The sequence below is a fragment of the Balearica regulorum genome, chromosome 30 (genome assembly GCF_011004875.1).
Source record: "Balearica regulorum gibbericeps isolate bBalReg1 chromosome 30, bBalReg1.pri, whole genome shotgun sequence".
Taxonomy (NCBI): Eukaryota; Metazoa; Chordata; class Aves; order Gruiformes; family Gruidae; genus Balearica; species Balearica regulorum.
In genome coordinates this window covers 493200-510527 of record NC_046213.1, presented here as the reverse complement: position 1 = coordinate 510527, position 17328 = coordinate 493200, and the positions used below count along the sequence as shown (strand labels likewise).

Genomic DNA, 17328 nt, shown 5'->3' with positions numbered 1-17328 from the left:
CTCTTTCTGCACGGGGACACCTGAGCTGGACCTCCGGGCGCTTCCAAAAAGCTATCACCTGTTTTGGGGCTGCGCCGATGGAAAACGCTAGTCATCCTCTGGCTGGAAGCCGAAGCCGAGGGAAGACAGACTAAGAAACGAGCCCCCGCTCCTGGTCCTGGCCTTGCCTGCCCAGGCAGAGGGTTACGAGGGACGAGCTCAAAGGATGGGAGACGTTTCTGCTCCAGTCCTGGGACAGGACCAGAGTCACTTCACGGGGCGGGGGCAGGGAAATATCCACGAATCTGCTCCAGGGCGGCAGCAGCCTTAATTACCTTAATTCATCGTAAGCGCGGGCCCTAAGCAGTTCACTGTCTGAGGGTGAACAACCCAACTCCAGCTTTTCAGGCTCTCTGCCCTAAGGAGCGGCATTAACAAACCCTGCTTCGGGCTAAAGCCTGAGGAACGACGTGGGCCAGCTCAGATCCCCAGGCCCTCAAACGCTGGCCAGGTGGCAAGCAGAGAAGCGGGACTCCCATATCCCAAATCTGAGAGAACTGGGGTGCAAAAGGTGCCGGTTTGGTGAATTACATCGGGACGTGGGAGACTCTCTCCCAGCGGTTTTCACGTCGATGACCCCGAAAGGGTAATGTAACCTGAAGGCCTCCTCTGCACACAGGGGACAGGACCACAAACTTCATAAAAAAAAAAATAAAAAAAAGAGTTTGAGGACCCATCCCACTGGTAAATTACTTACTTGGCAAATCCAATGAAGTCTTCGTGGTTAGTGTTGATGTAAGAGAGCTCAATGTCAATCAGCAGGAGAATCTGGAAGGAGATTCACACGTTAGGGAGGGCTGGACACCGACAGCTCCAGCGCCGCGGGGACGCCGGTGACTGCGTAGGCGATGTCAGAGCCGCGGCACGCCGCACCGCTGCCACGAGAGGGAGCTTTGGGATCACGAGTGGGAGACTCCGGCTCTCCAGCCAAGCCGGGAGATCTCCCGAGCTCACCTGGTCCTTCGTTTTGCCTTCCCGCTCCCTGATGTGAGTGGTAACGATCCTCTCCGTCTCCTCTCGTAACCTGGGGTAGGAACCAAGCTGAAAAGAAAGGGAGAAGGCCGGGGAAAACCGCTGCTGATGGGACCGTGGCAGCCTCCGGTGCTCAGCGCAGAAAGCCAGCGACAGGAGACGCTCACGAAGGGGACGGAGGACAGACGGGACCGAGCGCCAGCTCTGCCGGGAGGACACAACTGGGGCTCGGGGGTGGGAAAAGCAACAGACTTGATTCTCTTCACTAGATCCGACAGCAGGATCCCGGGGGCCTTCGAAGCAATGCCGAAGGCACAAATCCAGATCTATTTTTAGTTTTCTTCCCGCCCTCGGAGCCCACGGCTAAGCAAGATCCGGGTTTTCATGGCACGAAGCGGGAGCTACAGCTAAGCAAGGCAAAGGAGGTGGGATCTCAGCACCGCGAGGAGCGTTTTTAGCCTTCGTTGTTACGGGGGCGAGCAAACACCTGTGCAATATGTCTCGGCAGGACCCGTGCCGCGAAGCCGAGTTAACGCTACGTCTGGTATTCGCCGGCATTTTCCGACAAGCGTTCGGGTATCAGAAGGACACGGCGTCCCCTGAAATTAGTGATAACCTTGCGATTGAACTCATTTTGGTCGGCTGGGTCCTGGGAGCGAATATATTCCAGATGTTCAGATTAGACAAAAAAGGGATGAATGAAGACCCATTACCTTTTCGGCACACTTTTTAATGACCGTGGCCAGCTCTGAGACCACCAGATCAACACACTTCAAACTGGGTTCTTTAAGCTTTACAATCTGTTTTTTCACTATGGCTTCAAAGGCCATGTCGGGCGTGAAGAGCCCCGTCCTGCATCATGCAGAGAGCGAAACACCGAGCGGAGTGCAGGGGCGGGGAGGGAGGGGAAAAATAGCGACAAAGACAGAAAAGAAAAGAAAAATGAGATTTTTTGGGGTTTTTTTAATTAAGGTTAGTAACGTGCAAAGGAAAAAGCCGCAGTGCCTGCCTGAGAAATTCCTTCGGGTCTCTCGGAGGTGTTGGGGTGGTCGGTCCCCTCTCTGCTCCCCGGAGTCTCGCAGGCAGCACGGGCAGGCTCAGCCCCGCACCCCAAACTCCCTGCAGCTTCGGGGGCTGTTTTACTCATCGGAGGTGTCCCCCGCCTCCGTGCGAACGGGGCGGCAGCGCTGCCCGAGCGCAGGAAAAACCCCAGAGAGGCTCCTGGCCTCTCTCTAGGCTGGATTACTAAATCCCAGCTCTAGAATTAAACTCAGCTTTGGGGTTAGAGCCTCCCTGTTTGAGACGGGAAGGAATTTCGGCAGGAAGCGCTGGCTTCTTCACGTCACCCAGATCACAGTCAACCACGCTGGAAACAAAGAGAGCAGAGAACTCCTGACCCGCCAGCAAAGCCCCACCGATCCTACCGCTTACAGAACCAGGTCAGCATTTAAACTGCTCCGCTCCACTAAAGCACTCTGGGAAGTGAACATCGTGGATATTTTCACATTCTTGCCTGTGTGTAGCTAATCTTTTTTATTTTTTTTTAAATAACATAAGCATTGGAAGGAGAGAGGAGTTGGTTTTCCTGCCCTCTTTTCAGTTTTGGTGTTACCGGGATGAGGTTAAAAAAAGAGTCACTCCAAGAAGCCGGTTATTAAATACGGCAGTGTCTCCTTTATCCAGGGCCCTCGCACAGCTTCAGGGTAATTAATTAACACTTCCACAGAAAAAAGACAATTGGGGAGGGGACGGACACACGCATCCTTTGGAAATGCAAATGCGCTTGTTATCGAGCAGCTTATTAATGGCAGCCGTTGAATTTATAGGCATGCCACCAGACTGTTTGCTGGATCTGCTGTCCCTGGCTTTTGTTTCCACGTTCCCGGGATTCCCAGAGTGCAGCAGAAGCAGCAGTTTAAATCGCAGCTTGAAAAAAAAAAAAACCAAACACCAACCCCACGTGCTAAGAGAGGTACGGGGATCCAAGAGCAGCCTGCCCACCTGCCTGGCTCCTACCGGGAACAAAACCTCAGCAATACCCCCTCTAACCTGCCGCCGCAGTCGGGGCTCCGGAGAGCCCCTCGCCGCGAGAGCCGTCCTGTCCCCAGGAGGGTGACGGACACGGGAAGCCAAGCGTCTTGTCGAGCGTCCCCAGAAATCCCGACCCTGTCTCCGTCGGGATGGCCGGGAGGCTCTCGAAGAGCCGGGTGACGTCCCGGGTGATCTGTCCTTGGCGGCCTTGACACAAGGACTGGCCGATCCCCTCGGCCGAGGGCAACAGGGAGGACTCCAGCTTTGGAGACACGAGTCAAAGCTGAGAAATATCCGATTTGCTTAGGGAGCTCCCAGATTTTTGGATATTTTCTTTTTTTATTTGGAGGGGAAACCAGGCAAGGCAGGCAGGTTAGAGCATCGCTCCTGCTTCCCATCCCACTGGTAGGAGGGGGCTGGATTGCCTCCAGCCGGTTCAATACCTTACTGGTACACTGTCTAACTGTATTGATTAACTCCTGAATAACGAGGTCGACACACTTCAGACAAGGCTCTTTCAGCTTCACCACCTGCTTTTTCACAATGGCCTCGAATGCCAAGTCTGGGGTGAAGAGCCCCGTCCTACAGGAATCCGCAAGCGGGGTGAGAGGGCAGAGACATGGCGGAGAAAAAAACAAAACAAAACAAAAAAAACAAAGTGGGTGATCAGGTTTGGAGGAGATCGGCTGGAGAGCGATTCCCTCCCCAGCGCCGTGAGCTGGGGTAGCCCCGGTCCTGGATCCACGGCATCGCTGAATCCCGCTCTTCTCCCCGTCGTCGTGGGTGCCGTAACCCCACAGAGGGGATGGGGTGCTGGCACCTCTGCTCCCCCACCTCGTGGTAGCACCCTCTGACCCTTCCAGCATCTTGAATTAGGGTGTTACTTCCCCCCTCCTCCATGAACGGGAGCGAGAGCACCCAGGAAACAGGAATTGACCTTTTTGGTGGTGTTTAGGGAAAACTGATACTCTTCAAGCAGGTCAAACGATTCCTGGGGAGAGTGTTAGAGAGAAGAAACTCCCCATTTCTCTTTCCCCATCACAGCAGCAGGCCAAAGGAGAGCGGACCTGCCGAGACAAGGATTTGCCTTGAAGGCTGTTCATCTTTGGGGTCCCTGATTCCCCCGAGAGGTCTGTGCCGAGCGGCACCCAGGCAGGACGCGCCGCTCCCCAACGAGGCGACTCGTCCCCAGCACACGCCTCCAGCCAGCACCTGGATCCCTCTTCTAGCGAGGTTTAACTCATGTTCCCTACCTTTCTCTCAAGGTCATTTCTTCCCCCGCTTAAGGGAACGTAAAAGGAAAGATAAAGGTTATTTTAGCGGCTATTTTAGTGGTTATTTTAGAGTATTTCCTGCTCTCCCTAGGCAGGAAAGCTCCGACCACACACACACCCCCCACGGACCGGGCTCACTGAGTTGCTCTAAGGAGACGGCGCCGCTCCGATACTTGCCTCACACCGTGGATGTTTTTAATGGCGTAGCTTATTTCTCGCCTCAAGTCCTTCTCATCGAACTCCATCTAAATAGGCAGGAAAGCCACAGTTCAGACTTTTAAGCAAGCAACTTCTGGCAATAGCACAGGCATTGCGAGCGGGCTGCTCCTTTTTGCCCAGGAGGAACTTCCCAGGCGGGCTCAGAGGCTGCTCTCCATCCTGGCCAGGCTGGCTCACTCACTTTGCTTTATTTATCTCAAATTCCCGAGATCTTGCTAGCCACCCTGGTTTGATATGCTCCTCCCTGCTCTGCAACTCCCACGTTGCAAGCACAGCGCTTAAGCCAGAGGTCAGGCATTGCCACCCAGAAACAACAGCCCCCTGCGGCTACCGAAACGCACGACCGACTCTAATAAAACATCTCCTTCTGTAAACACCTCCAAGTGCTAGGAAGGGAAAGGCACCCGGGTGCCGAGGGACTGCCGGGGTTGAGCTGGGCAAGAGGGAATTCCACCCATCCCAACCACAAGCTGCTTTCCGCAGGAATAGAACCCGCCCGACACAATCTACGCAGCACAAACGCACTCCCCGGGCCAGCTTTACCTTCACTAGCTCGAAAGGAAATCTCTCGTGGAAAATGCGATTGATTCTGGCACCCCCGGAGAGTTCGAGCGTGTCCACCTGGTCTCCTGAACCTTCGATTCGCTTCTCAAAGTCCACACCAAACTGCTGGACCATTCTGCGGAGAAACAACGGGATCAAACGGGCGCCAGATGAGTACGAGGGACGGACGGATGCCCCGACTGCCTCCCACAGCCAGCGCCACCCTGCCAGCTCTGCTTCAGCTAGTCAGGGCTGTGTAAAAGCTCTCCCAATTCCCTCCGCTGGAGTCGCAGAAGCAAAAAAATCGCCCTTTTGCTGTAGTCTAAAGAGCACGTCAAGGAGGGAATCCCGAGACCAAACCGTTTGCTTGAGGACAGACGGGTCACATCCGCAGAGCACAGCAAGAACGAGACGCCAATTCTCGCCTGCACAGATGCTCAGCGGGCGTTTCTGGGAGCGGATTTCCTTGTCCCCCCCCACAGCTTGCCAGACCAGCGCTGGAGGGCACGGAATCTCTCCTAGGTGCCAGCTTAGCACCGTCGGAGTTGGCAGGTGCCATCCGGCAGCACCACTCGCTCCCAAGGACGGGGCTATTCTGGGCTCTTCCTTGGAAGAAGTCACCGGCCGAGACAAACGAGCCTCGCATGAAGAGCGGAGTAAATTTACTTCTGCGCCAGAAACGTTTCTGGCTGGGAGAGATGAATTTCCTCCGGCAGGTGAGGCACCGGGAACGCAGCGCCGAGCGAGAGAAACTCACTGTAACAAAGCTTTGGTTTTTCGCGTGGGATCATCAGGGCGGAAGTTCTTGTACTCCTCGACCTCCTTCTCCAGGGAGAGCAGCTGACTCTGAAGTTTGCTGCGCAGCGACGGCAGCGTCTCCCGGATGTGGTTGGTCAGTTGCTGCAAAGGAATCGAGATAACTGAGACAGACCGGCCGCAGGAACATCCCTTTCCCGCCAGAGATAAACATCAGCACCGAAAAACACTTGGGAAGGGAACCAAGCCTACCTGGTTAAGGACTTTCTGTAAATGCGGGGTGCCCATCCGGTCGGCCATGTGCCGGTAAGCTGGGTGAGAAAGGAAGAACTTCCGTTCGGCTGCCAGCGCTGCCCTGATGTCCTTCTTACCATCGATGTCCTTCTGGCTTCGGTTAACGACGCCGATGTAGCCTGCAAGAGGACACGTTGGATCTTGCTACGGACAGACTCGGCTGAAAGGCGTCCGAGCAGGGCCGTGCGGCTCCGTTATCGCCATCCGCAGCCGCTTCTCCCGGAGCAAAGGGCCCGGGCTCCCCGGCAGACACCGGCGAGCACCAGGAGCCGCCCTTCGACTCGTTTGGCAACGCCACTTTGTCCACACAAGAGATGAAGGATACGGGGCGACGCAAAGCCTTCGCGGTTCGTTATACCTCTTCGTAAAGGAAGCAGTTTGTTCTCCAGCACATCCCTGGCATCCGTGCCTTCATCCATCAGATCCAGCTTGGTGATGACTCCAATGGTCCGCAAGCCTGAAGCGGCCACACAAACGAGCAATCGATTAATCTCACTAACGAGCGATCGATCAATCTCACTTCACAGAACACAGCGAAAGGAGGCACGCGGGCACGTAACCAAAGCAAACACGCGCTCGCCAGTGAGGAGTGGAACCGCTGGCCCTTCCTCAACTGTCAGAGGACGGAGAGTCCGCTGCAAGAGGAGGAGGAGGGATGAGAAGCCCCTCTGGTACCCAAACCGGGGAACCGACTGCCGAGACTCTGCCGCAACGGCCGCGGAGGGCTTTATTCCTCCACCCCTGGGCTGGAGGAGGAGATGAGTCCATCTTACCTTGAGGATCAACTTCTTTTGCCATCTTGAGTGCGTCCGAGTTGGCCAGATCCATGTTTGCCGGCGTGACGGCGAGGATCAAGCTGCTCTCCCTGCTGATGAACTGCAGGATCATCTCTTTGATCTGGTACTCGATGTCCTGTGGTTGGTCCCCCACCGGCACTTTGGTGATACCCGGGAGGTCGATCAGAGTCAGGTTCAACACTGAAAGGACAGAAAGCGCTCAAGTTCAGGGTCGAGGGCCTGGCGTTGGGACCTGTCGGTCCTGCAGCTGGATCTCTTGCTCAGGGGGTGACCCAGGCAGCCCCCACCGCCCCCCCAGGCCGGCCATAAAACCAGCCGGACACACGTAGCAGCCAGCGTTTGCTTTCAGGACACACTTTGGGCTAAACCGGCTTTCCTCCTTTCGCGGTGTTTTAACACAGAGACCCCCGGGACAGAGAAACAGCTCACTGACCGTGCGGCGAATAGACACGGAGGTTGATGGGGACGGGAGAGATGCCTTTGTTCGTTCCCGTCACCCTGTCGGTTTCTGCTTCGATCTCCTGCCGCACCTCATCAAAATCCGTGAACTTTTTGGATTTGCAGTGCAAAAACTCAGCATATTCTGGAAGAGATTAAAAGAAAATTTAAAAAATTAAAAAAGAAAAAGAAAATTTGGCCATCTGGAGCCCAGCACAGGACACACACCAAGACTCAACTGGTTTAGAGACACCTTTACGTTGCAAAACGGAATCAGCCACGTGCTTTGGCGCGACACCGAGCAGCCACGCAGAATCAGTGCGCCGCAGAGGCACCGGGGACCTGCCCGGGGATTAACCTGACTGTTTTCAGCCTCCTGACTGGCAGCAGCCCCAAATAAACTCGGCCTGGCCGCCTCCTCTGGCCGAGGAGGGAAACCGGGGAGGATGGCAGCCAGCCGGCTCAGGCTGAGCGTGCCGACACTCTGCCTGCTGCCTCTGCGCTGGCAGCAGCTGCTTTGATGTGAACTTGGGAGTTACGCTTCCCTTTGCCAAAAAAGAAACTGCCCTTGGGTGAGATGCTGGCAGGCAGCCGACGCTGGCTCCAGCTAACGAACCTCAACATCAGAATGGCCGTGTTTGTTTTCACCCAGGCCTGTCGGCCTCTCAGCCCCCGCCGATTGCTTTTAAACGTTTTATTGCCCAGACTCCTAACGCTGAAGAAAGCTCCGAGTCTTCAGCTGCCAAGATGCTCTGGTGCGCCTGGGAGGCAGGGCAGCAATCCCCCTCGGGCTGGCAAAAGGGCCGCAGCCGGCTGCGGGGAGGCACGCCGGCGCTGGAGACCCGGGACATCGTCTTCGTGCAGTCTGGCGAGAAAAGACTGGTGGTGCTTCCCCTGCCAAGGGGGAACCGCAGCTTCCCTCCACCTGCGCCATGAGCTCTCTTTTATTTACTCATTCTCTCTCTAGATTTATCACTCCGCTGCCCCAGCCAAGCTACAGTCCGGGGAGGGGCCCGACTCCAAGCCCGGCAACTCCGTTTCTCCCCTCCAAGCCCAAGGAAGCGTGCCAGGAGAGAAATATTAACTCAGCCCCGGCTCCTCCGTGGGGGAAGACACCCGGGAACAGAAAAGCGGCTGCTTTATCTGGGCCTCTGCACAGTCACCTTCAGGCGTCCGAGATTTTCCGAAAGGGTTTTGCAACCTGTTTGTGCAGGAGAAGCTTCGAGGGGAGCGGGAAGAGAGACAGCGGGATAACAACAACCTGGCTCCTTGCAACAGCTCCTCGGAAAGGGATTCTAATAGATTTGGGGCCACGATTTGCCCCGGGGGAGAAGGATGGTGCAACTCACTTCCTCCCTCCAACTACCCTGGGTGGGGTGAGGGGAAATACCAGCCCTTCCCTCGCCATTCCACTCCTACCGGCTCCAGCGCCTGGTGACACCTTATCATCCGAAGGCCACTGACATTTTGCAACTCCCTGAGGTGTTCTGGGTACCAGAAACCACAAACAGGTCACCTGAATAAAGGCGAAAGGAGCCTGCGGAGCGCAGCTCTGCCAGGACTGACCCAAACCCATGTTGGTTGGTTGGTTTTTTTTTTTTGATGTTTACAAAGGGCGGCTGGTCAGGAAAACGAGCCGTGCTCGTGCCGCGTCCAGCTCCTCGGCGTTCCTCGCTGCGTGCGGAGGCAGGTGAACCGGGGCAGAAGGCAATTTCACAACCCCTCTGTACAAAGCGGAACTGAGTCACGGGGTGCTGGGGAAGCTGCTGCGCACGCTTTTAATAGCGACCACCAGTATTTTAAATGCTTGCGTGCAGACAAAGTCCCCCTTATCATCAGGATAATGACACCATGAGGGAAACAGGCATCCAAACAGGGCTGATGCGCTTTTTTTTTTAACGTACTGCAGTCTGACCGGGGATTTAACACATTCTGGGGAAGAAAGGCTCATCACAACCTGCTACAGAAGCCTCCTGCATAACAGACCCTGACTTTGCAGCGTCAAGGGCAGCATGTGTTCAAAACCAGCCCGAAGGCAATCCACGCCGCCGGCGCATGCTCTCAACCAGACACACGCCGAAACGCCGGCATCAGTGCCAAATTACAGAAACCTCCTCTCTCATTTGCCCCTTCCAGGGTGGCTTTCATCCCCAAGAGCAGACAGGCTCCCCAGCAGTCAAAGTCCTGTCCAAAGAACACTCAAACGAACCAGAACCGCTACCGAAATATTCGTACGCTCGTTAAACAACAAATCTCGGTACTTCCTATCTGTAAGGTAACCGCGTTCGCTAGCCACGGGCTTCAACCGTCCTCTCCCTCTTCTGACGGCAGCTTCTCCTGCCCAGACCGTACCTGTCTTGGAGAAGATGAGCTGCAGGATGAGAGGCCGCCGAGTGACAATTCCAGAACCTCGGGGAAGGAAGTCCCTGCAAGGAATTAAAAGACAGATATTTACTGACGTGGTTAAAGAAGCGAGTTAATGCCGTACCGAGTTGATCACCCCGATATCTAAACAGCGGGCACCGGGGGGGATGGCGTGTCGGGGCTCGAATGCAGCTGGTCCTACACAGAGTTGGTTCCTGCTCTGCAGCGGGAGCTGGCAGAGGGGTAAAAGACACTCCTGGGACCACAGACACCCGTGGCAGGACAGGAACGTGCTTTCCCAGCGCCTGTCCCAGTCTCAAGGCCATCCTCCCACCTCTCCGCTATCTCTCCCTGCAGAAAAGGGGAGAGACGGGAGCCCCAGCTGCAAGGATGGGCTCAGAGGGCAGAGGGAACAAAAAAGAAAAAAAAAAAAAGAGAGACAGACATCTTGACAGAAGGGACAAACCCACCCCCTTCTCTTTATCCTCTGACACCACACATCCTTTATGGTTTCACCCCGTTTCCCAGAAAAGCCCCCTGCGAAGAGCGAAGCGAGGCGCAGAACTGTGGATGTTTCTCCTGCCTGGGGCGGCAGCTCGAGCACACGGTGCCTTTCTGGGGGTTTTTCTGCCCAGAAACGGTGCTGCTCCGACAGGCGGCTTGGTTCGGGGCCATTATCACCCAGAAAAAGGCCGCAGCTCCCTTCCACCGGACCAAGGGTGACGGGAATCGGACCCGAAACTGGGTTTGCCGAGCAGCTTCGTGCCGGCGGTTTTGCTTGCTTGGAAATGCGAGCGATAAGAGCTCCTTGGGAGAGGCTGGAGCAGCGCCGAGTGGATTTATTGCGTCCATTAACAAGAGAACATATCCAGCTTATCAACCGAGCACGAGGAAACGTGATCGGCATCGCGGGCGGGTGGTGCCCATCGCTGTCACCCACACCCGAAGGCACCGTGGTCACAAGGAGAGGCTCCACCGGGAATTCACACCCCCCGCCTCGGCTGTACCCAACCCCGCACGTCAGCATCTCCGGCTGCCACCGACGGCTGTGAATTACAGCCGCAATATCCATGCTGGGAACATCACCTTCACCCGAACGTCCCAGAGAAGATTTCAGAGCAAACCGCGACACCCGAGCCACGTGCAGAGCCTCGCGGTGGAGGCAGCCTCAGGAACGAGGTTCCTCTAAATAGAAACGTACTTTTATCACCCTAAAAAAAAAACCACTTCCTGCCCAACCAGGAGGACGGGTCCTGCGGCACTCGCCACGGGAGGTGGGATCCAACAGGAAGGGGAAGCGTCTGAGGCTGTCTGCTTGGCGGCAGCGAGAACACCAGGATCTGTTTCAGTGCTGCTCACTCAGCCGGCACGGTTACGGCTCTGCGGTTTCACTATGACGGGCCCTGTTACGCTATGTGGACAACGGTGGCAGCTTCCTCCTGTTGAAATAAACACCGTGAGACGCTGAAACCTTCCTCACGCTCCCACCGCCTTCCCCGGGAGGGGAGAGCATCACGGCATCTCCTGCGACGGAACACGCCTCGCAGGCTCCACCCGCATCACCTCCAACCTGCCACGTTAACGATCTCTGGGTGGGTTAACGATATAAACCCCCCAGCTCCCCCAGAGAGGCGTGCTAACCTCAAAGGAGCAGGGCTGTAGAGCATGAACTTGCTCCGCCGCGGGGTCAGGCCCGAGCGACCTGGCCTTTCGACCCGAAGCGAAGCCCAACAAGAGCACGCTTCATCGGGGAGGACGGCGCGACTCCTAGCCGGCAGCAGGCGTGGGCCGGGCCTTGTGCTGGGTCACCCCATCTGGCACCCGTGGACGGCAGCAAGTGGGTGTTTTTACAACTGTGGGGTGTTATCACGCTCCATCCCGCTCCCACGCACGTTACTTTGCGGCCGGAGTTAGCAGGAACAGTCTCCTTCGTGAGAAAACAGACTGCAAACACAGCGGGGGGAACCGGAGCCTTTGCCATTTATTTTTTTAAACATTAAGGTGACTCAGAGACGCGGGGCAGGTGGCACGAAGCGAGACCTCAATTGGGCTGACGCAGTTCGGAGACGTAACCTCCGAGGAGTGAGGTCAAACCTGTGTTTGAGATGACAACATTAAACACGGATTTTCCCATTCGCTTGATTATTCAGAATAATCCTCTATCTCCGCTTGCCATTTGCGTGCGGCATCAGGAAACTCTGCTTTACGAAGAGAGCAAAGAGACAAAGGTCACCGGTGGAGGAAGTACATTTAATACATCCCAATCCCTATCAAATCTCCCATGGCGAAGGCGCGTGAGAGCCGGTTCCCGAGTGGTGAGCGCTGCCTCGTACCTGCTCGGCTCTGCCTGTCCCTGCCCGGCCCCTCTCCGGTTTCAGGCTCTTGGGGGATTCTTTGCCAGCGATTCCGCGGAGGCTCTTCCCCAAAATCCAGGGAAAAGACATCCCGAATACCCCGGGAAGAGACCCACAGACGGTCCTTCCACATCCCCGACATCCCTCCGAGATGCATTTTCACTAACGAGCACCTCGCTCGCCTCCAAATTCCCCTCCTTCAGCTCCGTTTTCAGCCAGCTCTGCACGGTGATAAAACAGTTTCCCCCGCTCCCATTTCTGAAGCAACGCCTCACAATTAAATTGCCGTTTCTCTGACAATTGCTGCCATAAAACCCACCCCGAGCAATTTAACCAAAGCTGTGATTTACACCCGCAAAGCCGCCGTCCCGACTCGGTGCCGACAATTCCACGCAGGCACACAAGCTAAACCACACACCTGAGGAATATTTGCGGAGAAACCCTAAGAACAAGTCGATTCTCCCTACGAGAGGCTTAAACGCAGCATTAGCACTGGCTTAAAAATCTCAAGGAGACACCTTGGGCCAGAGCTGTTGATGCTTGGCCCTAACGCTGGGTTTTACCTCCATTTCGGGGTCACCAAAGCATTTTACGGTGCCCGTTCAGACGGGGACGATCCCCAACGCAGGTGAAGGATCTCTCACCAAGGTCCGGACATCTCCATCCCCCAAACCCTGCCGCAGCGGCCGTCCAGCTTAGCCCCGGCTTTATTCACGGCTGCCGGGAGCACCGATAACGCCATCCAAAGGACTCATAATGCCCCATTGAGGTTTGGTTCCTCGACTACGCTGCCGATGGGAGGGCCTCCCCACCGCCCGGATCACAACAGCTCCATTGTCAGCCCGGTCCGAGCCACCGCCGCGCTCAATGGACGGGTTTTGTACGGCTCTGAAAATGGCTTTTACGCCGTCGTTTGTCGGAGCGTCGCTGAGAGAGCCGGAGCGGAGCCGGGGGAGGCTCGGCGCCTTTAGCACGTTTGTACTGACACGACAAGGGCTCCAAAGAGGGATCGGTCAATGCACGTTTCATCAGGACGTCAATGGGACGGCCTTTAATACAGCTAGTAATGTCATTTTAATGCAGTATTTTAGATTTCCTTTTGTGCTTTTCCCCACCAAATGAGAGAATCGAGTGGCTTCAAACCCCCTCCAGCAAGGCCAACCTATTTTGACGCCTGCTGAAAGAGATACAGCGGCGAGATAGATTCCTTCCCCGCAGATAAAACTTAAGTCCAGCATCTAATGCAGAGATTCAGAGGCAGGGATCCAGACCTCCCGCTGACTCCTTATCCGAGCGTCAACGCTCCTTCGCATTCACCCCTAACGCCATCAACCAAAATTACTTATTCTGATGAGGGAACAATGTCTTTTCCCTGTGACTCCTCGAAACAGGGAAACAAGATAAAGCAGGGGGATGAGCCAAAACCGCCTCGTCCACATCCTCTGCCCCTGTCTCCACCTCGCTAGCCGAGCTTTGGTGGCACACAGGAGACCGGGACACGTCACCGAAGAACCCTGGCTCGTTACGGGAGATGAGACGCCGGGCTCGAAGTGCTGCTGAGGTCAGGCTTTCTACGGGGACTCTGCACCTTCCTAATGGGTCGGAAAAGCCAAGATTAAAGGTCAAACAGCTGCAAAAGGGAGGGAGATCAGCAAAAATAACCCCGCCGCCCGTTTCTAACCAACCGTTTCCAGAAGGAAACGTGGTTAGCTGGCGTGGAAGGCCTCCTGCATCCCTTCGGGAAGCCTTCGGTAGCGTGTGGGAACAGCGAGACCTGGCGCAAGGGGAAATCGGAGCGGCCCGAGCGATTTGAGCGAGCTCCAAAGCGCGGGCGCATTTCCTCCGTGGCGTTTATTCGTCTCCAACTCAAATAAACCGGCAGCTTTGCCGTTTCCATCCCGTTTTGCAGACTAAAACCACCGGACGCTACACCAAGAGCGACATTTGGTTCCTCAGCCAGAGATCGCCTTGTTTTTTAAGCCCAGCTCCCTTCCCAACAGCAGCGGCACATCCGTCCGCGTGCGTGCATTTACACAGACGTGCATTTGCACGCTCGGAAGCGGCCCCTCGGCTTCAGGCGGAAAAGCTCTCACGGATAAAACAGGGCTTGCATGCTCAAAAGGCGGACGCTCGATGCATTTAGGTTGAAATCTAGAGCAAGCTTCACGCAGCACGGCTGGTTTATTGTGACGGTCGGAACAGCCTGGAGGCCTCGGCGCTCGTCCCCAGCCGGTCGGCATCCCGCTATCCCTCCCGGGGAAACACTCCACGCCGCCGGCGCGGGATAAAACCCGACAGGCTTCACCCGGGTACCCCAACAGCGTCGAGTGCTGCACTGAGATAAGCAGACAGTCCCTGCCCAGCCTTGGTAACCGATGAGCCGTTTTGGGGATATTAATCCCCAAATCGTCACGCAGAGCTGTTACGAGAGCGCGTAACGTTAATCTATATTCCTCATTATCGTGTTCCCAAATAATTCTATAGGCGTGGAGAGAAAACAAGGGTTTACAGAGCGGGAGATGCCGACACGCTGGTACGACAGCGACCACCGAGCCAATGGTTGGAGACCGCTGACACCAAGGCAGGGCAGAATCCACCCCACGCATAATTACCCGGTTATTAACACAAGCTGCAGAACAAATTTAGTGCCACAGGACGGGAGCAAAAGGTTCCCGGTTACAGAGACAAGATTCGGCCCTCCTGCGCAGACCCCAGCTGTCTGCGGAGCGCGTTAACCCCTCATTAAAAGCCTTCTGACAAGACTTCAATGCTCCGAAACAAAGATTTTTAATTACCGGGGCCGGTTTTCCAGCAGCACCATAATTAGAGGCTGCCAAAATTTCCACCAGCAGCGATTTAGGAGGAACTCGACCATTTCAACCCCAACGGCAGCGAAGCTTGGGGGGGGCGTTTCGAGCTTCGCCGGTCCCGCTGACTCCTCCTCTCCCTCGCTAACAACACCAGGGTGAAAAAGCATCCCCGGGCGTGAATCCACGCTACGAATCCGACCTGCGTGAGGATAAAAAAGAAAAAAATCCAGCGGCAGAAAGCACGACGGCAGGGAACTCGGGCGGCACTTTCAAATGTTGCTTTTCTGCAGAGAAAGGGAACTGCCAGTGCGTCACCGCAGCAACTATGACGCCACAATAAAAAAAGCCTGAAACATCAGAAAAACCGCCTGGCTGGTTTTTTCGGGCATGTCACGGTTCACATAGGCACCGTGGAAGAGCCGTCGCTGGTCTGTGCCTGGAAGATGCGCGCCGGCCCGTGTCAGGATGGGATGACGTCACAGGAAGGCTGCTATTGTTAATATTACAGCATCCACCCCAGCCGGGATGGGAACCCCGTCGTGCGATGCGTTTCATAGATGGAGAAAGAAGCAGCCGCCGTGAGCTGAGCTCAAGGGGCAGGAGAGGACGGGAACAAAGCATAAGTCCAGCGACGACAGCTCCTTACCCCACAGACTGAGCAAGTACCCAAGGAAACGAAGACCAGCCCGGAGCCGAGCCGTTAATCGCCGCCATCCACATAAAGGCAGGGGGAGAGAGGCAAAAGGTAGAACAGGCCGAAGAAGCGATTCCACCGGCGGCACTTTAGTGCAGAAGCAGAAGTTATTTGCAATTACGGTGGATTTCAAAAGCACCCGGCAAGATTTTTAAACCCCACAGCGTTCGTGTGGGGTGAAATCAGCTCTGGACCCCCGTTATCGAGGTGGACATGTTCTCCTCCCCACCCTTCGCACCTCAGGCTGGGCGTCAAGCCCGCGGCTTTGCCTTATCCTGTCCACGCTGACCTCCCCGTAGCAAGGCCCCGACACCCCTTCAGCTCCCAGGAGGAGTCTGGCTGAGAGCTGGGCACTATCTCGAGGGCGCATGTCCCCGACAGGAGCAGGAACAACTGCAGACCTGAGGTTATCAGCCTGGAAACAGAAGCGTCTTTACGGCGTGAGACTTTGCGAGCAAACGCCCTCGCGCCGAGGACGGCGATGGGGAGCGAGAGGGGTGAAAGGCCGCGCTCCCGCTTTGCCGGCGCTCTGGTTTAGCATCCCGGTGGCTCAGCATCAGCCGCCTCTGCCGGGCAGCATTCCCAGGGCGTCCCAGGAGAAGCCGATGAGCACCGGGACGAGCCTCCGCGGCGGGTGGGCAGCCCGTGGGAGGCTCACCTGCCTGGCAGCATCCTCCACGGCCGTGGCACCGCCGCCGTCTCGCTGTTCGGGGATGGTGCGGGGCCCCGGTGCAGCGGGTCTGCACCTGCCATGGCCGCGCATCCCCGGCCTGGCCCCCGCCCCGCAGCGGGAGCCCCCCTTCTCGTATTCACAGAGCCCGCCTACGCCAACTTCGTGCGCTCCAGCCACGGCCCGAGCCCCCGCCTGCGCCGCTGGCGTAAGGGGACGCCGGTGACCCGCTCCACCGGGGCCGCGCCTTACGCCAAGTGCGTAGGGTACGGCCGGGCGAGGGGAGCGGGCCGCCGGGGCGCTCCGCAGTTTGCGTAGCGGCGGCGGAAGGCGGGCGGGGGGGGGGGGGGGTCCCCTCAGGCCGCGCCCGCGCCCTACGCAGGCGGAATTCACGAAGCGCGCTTACGCCAGTAGCGCAGCGGCGGGCGGGCAGCAGCGGCGGCGACGGCGCCGCCTTCATCGTACGCGCCGGCCGCCCCTCCCCGTCGCCCCGAGACTCACCGGCCCACGAAGTTCTCGAGCACCGAGCTCTTGCCCGCGCTCTGCCCGCCCACCACGGCGATCTGCGGCAGGTCGAGGTGGCAGCTCTGCCCGATGGAGCTGAACGCGTCCTGCAGCTTGTTCACCAGCGGGATCAGCTCCTCCATGCCCCGGTTCCCCATGGCGGCGCCGGGGTGGTGGGGGGAACCACGGTCCCGTTTTCCCGGCGGCGGCGGCTCCTCCTCACAGGGCCCGCGGCGGCGGCGACCAAACTTCCCCTGCCAGTCTCCTCATCCGGCACTGGCCACACCCCGCCGCTCCCCTCAGCCCGCGCAGCCATTGGCCGACTAGACCGTCGATCACAGGAACCAGCCGAGCGGAGCGGAGCAGAGGCCCGTCAATCAGCAAGGAGGGCGGGACAAGGAAGCCGCGCCCCTTCTCTACCGTTCCATTGGCCTCCCACCGCGTCGCTCATCCCTATCAGCCAATGGGAGGAGGAACTGGCTGTCAGCTGAGGCGGTGCTGCTGAAACTCCCGCCCCTCGACTCGCTCCTGCCATTTTATTGGCAGAGACGGCTGCCGCTCCGGAAAGC

General features: G+C 57.0%; 1 protein-coding gene across 7 annotated transcripts in view; it reads right to left on the bottom strand.

The window, feature by feature from the left end:
• Nucleotides 1-17101, bottom strand: part of DNM2 (dynamin 2) — a 31849-nt gene extending 14748 nt beyond the window's left edge. For 4 of the 7 annotated variants that reach the window (XM_075738199.1, XM_075738201.1, XM_075738204.1 and 1 more), the window contains exons 1-12: nucleotides 16757-17101; nucleotides 9716-9789; nucleotides 7359-7508; nucleotides 6902-7105; nucleotides 6487-6585; nucleotides 6087-6247; nucleotides 5836-5978; nucleotides 5079-5214; nucleotides 4494-4561; nucleotides 3486-3624; nucleotides 994-1080; nucleotides 737-807 (exon numbers count right to left, since the gene is read on the bottom strand). In XM_075738199.1, the coding sequence (XP_075594314.1) occupies nucleotides 737-807; nucleotides 994-1080; nucleotides 3486-3624; nucleotides 4494-4561; nucleotides 5079-5214; nucleotides 5836-5978; nucleotides 6087-6247; nucleotides 6487-6585; nucleotides 6902-7105; nucleotides 7359-7508; nucleotides 9716-9789; nucleotides 16757-16917 (1493 nt within the window). In that variant the 5' untranslated portion in view covers nucleotides 16918-17101. Of the gene's footprint in view, nucleotides 1-736; nucleotides 808-993; nucleotides 1081-1724; nucleotides 1864-3485; nucleotides 3625-4493; nucleotides 4562-5078; nucleotides 5215-5835; nucleotides 5979-6086; nucleotides 6248-6486; nucleotides 6586-6901; nucleotides 7106-7358; nucleotides 7509-9715; nucleotides 9790-16756 lie in introns of all 7 variants that reach the window. The other 3 variants (XM_075738200.1, XM_075738202.1, XM_075738205.1) reach the window with 1 other exon arrangement.
• Nucleotides 17102-17328: the final 227 nt, after the last annotated feature.